The 10,245-nt window shown below is 47.6% G+C and overlaps 2 protein-coding genes across 2 annotated transcripts; one reads left to right on the plus strand and one right to left on the minus strand.

Annotated features, from left to right (window-relative positions):
• Positions 1-253: 253 nt before the first annotated feature.
• LOC149346262 (uncharacterized) lies at positions 254-817 on the minus strand. The gene has a single exon (XM_089541272.1). The coding sequence runs from the start codon at positions 815-817 to the stop codon at positions 254-256; it is 564 nt and encodes a 187-aa protein (XP_089397398.1).
• An 8,803-nt stretch (positions 818-9,620) lies between these two features.
• LOC149346263 (uncharacterized) lies at positions 9,621-10,184 on the plus strand. Its single transcript, XM_089541273.1, has one exon. The coding sequence runs from the start codon at positions 9,621-9,623 to the stop codon at positions 10,182-10,184; it is 564 nt and encodes a 187-aa protein (XP_089397399.1).
• Positions 10,185-10,245: the final 61 nt, after the last annotated feature.

Genomic DNA, 10,245 nt, shown 5'->3' on the forward strand with positions numbered 1-10,245 from the left:
CGCGACGGGTGTTGTGGCCGGCAGGAAAGAGCAGGTCTTGTGTGGTCTGGGCTGGTAAGCCCAGTGCCCAGTAACAGGTGATGAGCTTGGCCTGTTGAGGCGCGAAGGTCGGCCATTCCCGGAGGAGGTGGTCCAGTGTCTCCTCCGGGTGCCCGCAGCGGGAGCAGTCGGAAGGACCTGCAAGGCTCTTCCTCTATAGGCGGTCGCCCGTCCAAGAGCACCCGATCATCAGGCGCAGCAGGAGAGACCTCTGCTACCTGCTGAGTCGGCTGGATGGAAGGGGTGGTGGTTGTTTCCCCTCAGCAACTCTGGGGTCAGGGTGCTGAAGCAGCAGGTGGCACTCCGTGATGGTGCGGCCATCGTTCAAAGGCACCACAGCTGAGTTCGGTGGTGCCCTGTTGCTTTGTGCAGCCCTGGCCGCCGCGTCGGGGGCCTGATTGCCCGGCACTCCGTCGTAGCCAGGAATCCAGGCCTGATGGACAAGGCAGCCCCTGTCCAGGTAGCCATCCAGCCTGGCCGCCAACTTGCGAACAACAGGCTGTGGACACGTCGGCTCGGAGAGCAGCTGCAGAGCCGCCCTGAAGTCAGTGACGATTGCTGTGCACAGAGCCTCTGGATAGGACTCTAGAACGTCTGCAGCCAGGTGGAGGGCCGCCAGTTCTGCCAGGGTGGAGCTGGCGACGAAAGGGAGGTGAGGCTGCCTGGTCTCGGCGAGGTTCGGGGTCACGCAGGCAGCAGCTGCGGAGGGGCAGTCTCCGTGGATGACCGAGCCGTCAGTGAACAGGGGAGTGCAGCCCGGAAGCTCCTCCGCCAGCATATATGCCGCATCCTGGCGGGGACCGACGGCAGGTGTTCAGCGCTTGGGACGAGCCCCATGTGCCGGGAGGTGGATCCGGAACCCTTATCCCAGGTCTGGTCAGGGGGGAGGCGGCAGGGTCTCAGGCTGCCCCCCAACCAGCAGTTCGAAAGCCAGGGCAAGGTGCCCCATGCGAGTGTCATGCCGCGCCAGGAGACGCTCCAGGAGGGGGCGGCCATCCGGGGCGAGATGAAGACGTCCTATATGGCGCAGGGCCATGCGGTTCGCCCGTAGCTCCATTGGCCGGGCCCCACCCTTGGTCAGGGTGGCAGGCTTCCGGGAGTCCCGGGGCAGTCCCAGGCAGACGCGGATGGCAGCCCGCTGACAGCGCTCGATGGAGAGGAGCTGGCTGACATTGAGCCGAACCAGTGGAAGGGCGTATAGGAAGAGAGCCCCTGCCATGGCCTGGAAGAGGCGGAGGCCCATGTGGGGCGTGATGCCCTTTCCCTTGGCAAGATGCTTCCGGATGGCACCCCGTGTGCATGTAGTTGCAGTTTACAAGGCACGTAGTGCAAGGCCTATTGACTAAGCGGATGATTGACTAAGCGTATTCTAAATTTATTGAAGCCTTCGCACGTATTTACGCTAAGCATTTCCCTCTAAAAACTAGTAAGCCATCGAAAAAGCATAGAAAACCCTTGATTTCACACGAGCATATCTGCATGATCAGAAACAAAAACCGTATTTACCCCAGATTTCTGCTCTCAAGGTCAGAAATGGCCTTGAAAGAATTTAAGACTACTATGAATAAGTTAAATTCTACACTACGACAAGCGAAAATGACCTACTACCAGCAACTGTTCGCAGATGTTTTTAGAAAGCATCCCACTGCTATCTGGAAAATATTAAATAGGGTCTTAAATCGTGGGAACATTGATTCAGCCCCGAAACTCATATTGCACGGCAACGAAAACTTATCTGGAAAAGAGCTTGCTGAAGTTTTTAATCATCAATTTGTAAATATAGCAGGGCCGATCAGTAATGCCACATGCGTGCCCCAAAACACAGTCAATATCAGTAACGTTCCTTTGGGAAGTATTTTCTTCGAACCAACAAATGTATCTGAAGTTTTCAGTTCATTTCTGAACCTTAGAAACAGTAGAGCCCTCGACTTTGATAACTTGCAAATCAAGCCAATCAAATATGTCCTTGAATATATTACTCCTGTACTTTTCCACATATTTAATTTGGCAATTGCAAGACATACATTCCCAGACGCTATGAAAGTAGCCAGAGTATCGGTAATGTACAAAAGCGGCGACAGAAACCTAATGTCAAACTATCGGCCAATTTCAGTGCTTCCCGTCTTTTCAAAAGGACTTGAAAAAATCATTCTTTACGCATAACAAAATTTATCGAAAAATTTCATATTCTTAGCGATGCGCAATTTGGATTTTGAAAGGGTAGATCAACAGAATCAGCGTTATTGGAAATAAAAGAAGAAATTGTACAAAACACTGACAGCAACCAATTTACTCTAGGCCTTTTCATTGATTTTAGTACGGCCTTCGACTGCCTAAACCATAAAATTCTTCTTGGCAAGTTACATTCATACGGTATTCGTGGAGAACAGCTAATGCTGCTTGAGTCGTACCTGAGTAACAGAAGACAATGCGTATCCCTAGACAGCCAGCAATCTTCCTTCATACCTATTGTCTGCGGCGTGCCGCAGGGAAGTATATTGGGCCCCGTTCTTTTCAACATGTACATTAACGATTTGGTGGAAATCGATAAAACAGTTAAATTTTTCATTTATGCCGACGACAGTAGCTTTCTAATTACCGGTAGTGACCCAAACACACTAGTTGTAAAATGTAATGAAATACTCGGTAAACTATGCATGTGGTCACAGTCTAATTTTCTTATATTTAATGCTACCAAAACCAAAGCAATATTATTTCGCGGCCCGAAATAAAAATTTTTAAGATGAACAGCGCACTACAATATCAAGGCCAACCTATCGAACTTGTCGAACAACATAAAATTCTAGGCGTAACGTTTCACAGCGATTTGAGCTGGAACAATCATATCAGTCACATCTGTAAGAAACTTTCTGCCGTTGCTGGTGAGCTATCCCGCTGTCGAAAGTTACTTCCTGTAAAAGCTAGGCTTCAAGTATATTATGGCTTATTTTTCTCTCAAATAGACTATTGCAACCTAGTTTGGGCTACCACAACACAAACCTACATAAACAAAATCAGTGTCCTTCAAAAAAAAATTATGCGCCACATAGCTGGTATTGATCCTGGCTTGACCACCCCCGATAGTTTGGCTGACTACAATATTATCCGAATTCATCAGTTTTATGAGTATAGCATCTTGAAGTCATTTCTCTTTTCCACAAAAGAGTTCCAATGTTTTTTTAAACGTGTATCTTTATTGACACGCCACGAACACAATGTTGCTACCCGTAACAACGACCCTTGGCTCGTTCCTCATTTTCGCACCAATTATAAATTGCAGTCCATAAAACACAATCTACCTGTTATATTAAATCGCCATAAAGATATGAATAACTTTTCGCGCAAGAAGCTACACGAATACTTTAGTAAATTGTAATTGCCTTCTTTCTCGTATTTTTGTAGTTATGTAACTCTGTACAAGTGTCCTCTTTTGTGTGCTTTGTATATATGTATGAACTTTTTATATGTGTATACTCTGTTTAATTTTTGTACTCCGTATGTACTGCCTGTCGCTGCTCTGTAAACGTCTCCGGGACTCAGTCAAGGCCCAGTCGGTCCTTTTAGCCCGCAGAACGTTCCAGTGTATAACTGGAGAATAAATTTAATCTAAAACTGAATTGAATTTCACGAGAAAGACCAGGCCCGATTAGGGCCCTCTCGTTCCATTCAAGAGAAGGCAGTGGTCATCATGTGGTTCCATTGGGCAAACAGAACTGCTGCAGGCAGTGCAAAAAGAACAACATAATGATGTGCCGAGCGTGCAATGTGCCTTTTAATATCCAATGTTTAAATGCATACTATCATAAGCCGTGTAGCAGCATCCCACCGCTGCAACCAGTGTGTACGGCTCGGGTAGCATGACCAGTTGTTGTGACGCAGGGTAGCGTGGTGTGGTTGGTGAAGGGGGGAGGATGGATGAAAGTTGCAATTTGGAACGAGAACACAAGCAGGTTTACTGATACTTTGAAGAAACTTAATTACATATTGTACAAAAGAGCAAAGGGTCAAGACTTAGAAGTTGATAGCGTCGACCGACTGGATGAGCCTTGTCGCCAAGGCCCAGAGCGTTAGTTCTCACTTAGGGCACCGGTTAAATATCCTAAGGCTCCACCCGTTCACCATGCGGTGGCCAATTCAACACGAGGCACAGCTCGGCACAGCACAGCAAGCGGAGGCACTCGTTGCGGAGTCAACGCGTGGGAACTGGCAAGGAGGAAACGCAAGTCCGCAGCTTTTTCGCACTGTGGTGCCACCTTACTGCAAGCGTCACGTGTCTACCGAGCAAAGGGGAGACGTGTGGCGCCGAGGACCGCATCTGCGCTGGCTCCCTCCGATTCGACCCGGCTCCTCTCAGATGCGGTTAATCCCTTCTTCCCCTGTCGTCTGTCCATCGTCGGTCACTTCTTGCGGGGTACCGAGGGGAAGGCCGTTCGCACCAAGCCGAGCGTGGGAATTACTCCACAAGCTACTTCCCAGCTAGTCATCTTTTTTTTGGTGGGATCATCGTGGGGTCAAACGACATGTCGAAATTGCCGCTACTGTTGCCGCCACCGTGGTCATCCCGGTGGATTGAATCTGCACCCTAATCTTCTTCGGCTGGTGTGCACACCGTTCATTACAGCACCCCGTCGCCAGACAATACATACGGAAGATGAGCTGCTCCTACGCAGCTCGGCTGACTGGACGTGCTAGAATGGGCTCTCGTTCGGCAGTCCTCCAGGCCTTTCCTTATCGAGGTGTCTGAAGTACAGCACTGGGAGTTCTCTGCGAGGAGCGGCAAACGGAGCCAGAAACGCCAAGCCGCACACAACAAGAGGAAGCACCGTCTGTAGCCCACTCGTCCCGCCAGCCCATCACTAGATCAACACTGATTACACTGCCGAGATGCCTCTAAAATCACGCTTAAATTAAGCCTAAATTAAGCCAAATTATCAATCAATCAATCAATCAATCAATCATTTTATTTCCTTAGAAAAGGAGGAGTACGGGAGTAAAAGCTCGAACAGCTTGACGAGGTCCCGACCCCTTGTTAGTTGGCATGACAGCAGGATGACGGCCAGTCTTACACAAAAATGAAAAAATATCACAAAGCAACGGGTAATACAGAATGAAACAAGACGGCAATCAATCGGAGAAGCAACAAAAGGTAATACAGATAAATCAACACACATAAGCAACATTAGTGAACAAAATTAGGCGAATAGGAAGGCATGGTTTAGTCTTGCGAATGAAGAAGTTGACAAAAACGTTTAATGCGACAGTTTCGGTTTCTGGAGGGATCAAATTTTGTCGGTCTAGTAAGTTTAACAGCGAAGGTAATGTATAAGATACAGATTGTTCATCATAGGAGGTTCTCGGGGTGTGTACAAACCACATTTCTTTATGTCGGGTCTGACGAATATTTGTGTTTTCTTGCAGTTTTGCCAGATGAGTTATGTAATCAATGCCAAACTTTACAAAACATTTGTAGCACAACATCAACCTGTAATTATAAAAACAAAACACAGGAAGAATTTCATATTTTGGAAAAAGTGGTTTTGTGGAGTATGTATAATGGACATCAGCTATGTAACGTACAGCTCTTTTTTGTAGCAAATGTAGTTTCTGCAAGTTTGTCACGCCAGTTGTGCCCCACACCACAATGCAATACTGCATGACAGATACCACCAGTGCATTGTACAACATTAATTTTACCCTGGTCGGGAGAATGCGACGCAGACGAGCAATGACACCAATGGCAGATGACAATTTTGATTGTAGGTGATCAACATGCTCATTCCAGGTAAGGTGCTTTGAAAAATGCACCCCAAGGATGTTAACGGAGTCCACTATCTCTAACTGCTCACTGCCCAGACACAAATTCATATTAGTTGTCAACATCTTACCTCTAGGCGTGTACAAGATTACTTTTGTTTTCTTCGGGTTGATTTTTAAACAGTTTATCGCGGACCAGCGTTCTAAGTCAGACAGCGTCTTATTAGCCTTTATTTCTAGATCTGTTTCCACGTTGCCTGTAATAAAAATGGTTGTGTCATCGGCATACGAAACGAATGTAGCATTATCTGTGCAGCTTGCAATGTCATTTATGTAAACGTGACGCTTGCAGTAAGGTGGCACCACAGTGCGAAAAAGCTGCGGACTTGCGTTTCCTCCTTGCCAGTTCCCACGCGTTGACTCCGCAACGAGTGCCTCCGCTTGCTGTGCTGTGCCGAGCTGTGCCTCGTGTTGAATTGGCCACCGCATGGTGAACGGGTGGAGCCTTAGGATATTTAACCGGTGCCCTAAGTGAGAACTAACGCTCTGGGCCTTGGCGACAAGGCTCATCCAGTCGGTCGACACTATCAACTTCTAAGTCTTGACCCTTTGCTCTTTTGTACAATATGTAATTAAGTTTCTTCAAAGTATCAGTAAACCTGCTTGTGTTCTCGTTCCAAATTGCAACTTTCATCCATCCTCCCCCCTTCACCAACCACACCACGCTACCCTGCGTCACAACTGGTCATGCTACCCGAGCCGTACACACTGGTTGCAGCGGTGGGATGCTGCTACACGGCTTATGATAGTATGCATTTAAACATTGGATATGAAAAGGCACATTGCACGCTCGGCACATCATTATGTTGTTCTTTTTGCACTGCCTGCAGCAGTTCTGTTTGCCCAATGGAACCACATGATGACCACTGCCTTCTCTTGAATGGAACGAGAGGGCCCTAATCGGGCCTGGTCTTTCTCGTGAAATTCAATTCAGTTTTAGATTAAATTTATTCTCCAGTTATACACTGGAACGTTCTGCGGGCTAAAAGGACCGACTGGGCCTTGACTGAGTCCCGGAGACGTTTACAGAGCAGCGACAGGCAGTACATACGGAGTACAAAAATTAAACAGAGTATACACATATAAAAAGTTCATACATATATACAAAGCACACAAAAGAGGACACTTGTACAGAGTTACATAACTACAAAAATACGAGAAAGAAGGCAATTACAATTTACTAAAGTATTCGTGTAGCTTCTTGCGCGAAAAGTTATTCTTATCTTTATGGCGATTTAATATAACAGGTAGATTGTGTTTTATGGACTGCAATTTATAATTGGTGCGAAAATGAGGAACGAGCCAAGGGTCGTTGTTACGGGTAGCAACATTGTGTTCGTGGCGTGTCAATAAAGATACACGTTTAAAAAAACATTGGAACTCTTTTGTGGAAAAGAGAAATGACTTCAAGATGCTATACTCATAAAACTGATGAATTCGGATAATATTGTAGTCAGCCAAACTATCGGGGGTGGTCAAGCCAGGATCAATACCAGCTATGTGGCGCATAATTTTTTTTTGAAGGACACTGATTTTGTTTATGTAGGTTTGTGTTGTGGTAGCCCAAACTAGGTTGCAATAGTCTATTTGAGAGAAAAATAAGCCATAATATACTTGAAGCCTAGCTTTTACAGGAAGTAACTTTCGACAGCGGGATAGCTCACCAGCAACGGCAGAAAGTTTCTTACAGATGTGACTGATATGATTGTTCCAGCTCAAATCGCTGTGAAACGTTACGCCTAGAATTTTATGTTGTTCGACAAGTTCGATAGGTTGGCCTTGATATTGTAGTGCGCTGTTCATCTTAAAAATCTTATTTCGGGCCGCGAAATAATATTGCTTTGGTTTTGGTAGCATTAAATATAAGAAAATTAGACTGTGACCACATGCATAGTTTACCGAGTATTTCATTACATTTTACAACTAGTGTGTTTGGGTCACTACCGGTAATTAGAAAGCTACTGTCGTCGGCATAAATGAAAAATTTAACTGTTTTATCGATTTCCACCAAATCGTTAATGTACATGTTGAAAAGAACGGGGCCCAATATACTTCCCTGCGGCACGCCGCAGACAATAGGTATGAAGGAAGATTGCTGGCTGTCTAGGGATACGCATTGTCTTCTGTTACTCAGGTACGACTCAAGCAGCATTAGCTGTTCTCCACGAATACCGTATGAATGTAACTTGCCAAGAAGAATTTTATGGTTTAGGCAGTCGAAGGCCGTACTAAAATCAATGAAAAGGCCTAGAGTAAATTGGTTGCTGTCAGTGTTTTGTACAATTTCTTCTTTTATTTCCAATAACGCTGATTCTGTTGATCTACCCTTTCAAAATCCAAATTGCGCATCGCTAAGAATATGAAATTTTTCGATAAATTTTGTTATGCGTAAAGAATGATTTTTTCAAGTCCTTTTGAAAAGACGGGAAGCACTGAAATTGGCCGATAGTTTGACATTAGGTTTCTGTCGCCGCTTTTGTACATTACCGATACTCTGGCTACTTTCATAGCGTCTGGGAATGTATGTCTTGCAATTGCCAAATTAAATATGTGGAAAAGTACAGGAGTAATATATTCAAGGACATATTTGATTGGCTTGATTTGCAAGTTATCAAAGTCGAGGGCTCTACTGTTTCTAAGGTTCAGAAATGAACTGAAAACTTCAGATACATTTGTTGGTTCGAAGAAAATACTTCCCAAAGGAACGTTACTGATATTGACTGTGTTTTGGGGCACGCATGTGGCATTACTGATCGGCCCTGCTATATTTACAAATTGATGATTAAAAACTTCAGCAAGCTCTTTTCCAGATAAGTTTTCGTTGCCGTGCAATATGAGTTTCGGGGCTGAATCAATGTTCCCACGATTTAAGACCCTATTTAATATTTTCCAGATAGCAGTGGGATGCTTTCTAGAAACATCTGCGAACAGTTGCTGGTAGTAGGTCATTTTCGCTTGTCGTAGTGTAGAATTTAACTTATTCATAGTAGTCTTAAATTCTTTCAAGGCCATTTCTGACCTTGAGAGCAGAAATCTGGGGTAAATACGGTTTTTGTTTCTGATCATGCAGATATGCTCGTGTGAAATCAAGGGTTTTCTATGCTTTTTCGATGGCTTACTAGTTTTTAGAGGGAAATGCTTAGCGTAAATACGTGCGAAGGCTTCAATAAATTTAGAATACGCTTAGTCAATCATCCGCTTAGTCAATAGGCCTTGCACTACGTGCCTTGTAAACTGCAACTACATGCACACGGGGTGCCATCCGGAAGCATCTTGCCAAGGGAAAGGGCATCACGCCCCACATGGGCCTCCGCCTCTTCCAGGCCATGGCAGGGGCTCTCTTCCTATACGCCCTTCCACTGGTTCGGCTCAATGTCAGCCAGCTCCTCTCCATCGAGCGCTGTCAGCGGGCTGCCATCCGCGTCTGCCTGGGACTGCCCCGGGACTCCCGGAAGCCTGCCACCCTGACCAAGGGTGGGGCCTGGCCAATGGAGCTACGGGCGAACCGCATGGCCCTGCGCCATATAGGACGTCTTCATCTCGCCCCGGATGGCCGCCCCCTCCTGGAGCGTCTCCTGGCGCGGCATGACACTCGCATGGGGCACCTTGCCCTGGCTTTCGAACTGCTGGTTGGGGGGCAGCCTGAGACCCTGCCGCCTCCCCCCTGACCAGACCTGCGATAAGGGTTCCGGATCCACCTCCCGGCACATGGGGCTCGTCCCAAGCGCTGAACACCTGCCGTCGGTCCCCGCCAGGATGCGGCATATATGCTGGCGGAGGAGCTTCCGGGCTGCACTCCCCTGTTCACTGACGGCTCGGTCATCCACGGAGACTGCCCCTCCGCAGCTGCTGCCTGCGTGACCCCGAACCTCGCCGGGACCAGGCAGCCTCACCTCCCTTTCGTCGCCAGCTCCACCCTGGCAGAACTGGCGGCCCTCCACCTGGCTGCAGACGTTCTAGAGTCCTATCCAGAGCCTCTGTGCACAGCAATCGTCACTGACTTCAGGGCGGCTCTGCAGCTGCTCTCCGAGCCGACGTGTCCACAGCCTGTTGTTCGCAAGTTGGCGGCCAGGCTGGATGGCTACCTGGACAGGGGCTGCCTTGTCCATCAGGCCTGGATTCCTGGCTACGACGGAGTGCCGGGCAATCAGGCCCCCGACGCGGCGGCCAGGGCTGCACACAGCAACAGGGCACCACCGAACTCAGCTGTGGTGCCTTTGAACGATGGCCGCACCATCACGGAGCGCCACCTGCTGCTTCAGCACCCTGACCCCAGAGTTGCTGAGGGGAAACAACCACCACCCCTTCCATCCAGCCGACTCAGCAGGTAGCAGAGGTCTCTCCTGCTGCGCCTGATGATCGGGTGCTCTTGGACGGGCGACCGCCTATAGA

Source organism: Amblyomma mixtum, chromosome 4, assembly GCF_055824585.1.
Source record: "Amblyomma mixtum isolate Tamu chromosome 4, ASM5582458v1, whole genome shotgun sequence".
Taxonomy (NCBI): Eukaryota; Metazoa; Arthropoda; class Arachnida; order Ixodida; family Ixodidae; genus Amblyomma; species Amblyomma mixtum.

Excerpts from the sequence above, each read along its gene's own strand:
- LOC149346262 (XM_089541272.1), bottom strand. The coding sequence starts at position 817 with ATGCTGGCGGAGGAGCTTCCGGGCTGCACTCCCCTGTTCACTGACGGC.
- LOC149346263 (XM_089541273.1), top strand. The coding sequence starts at position 9,621 with ATGCTGGCGGAGGAGCTTCCGGGCTGCACTCCCCTGTTCACTGACGGC.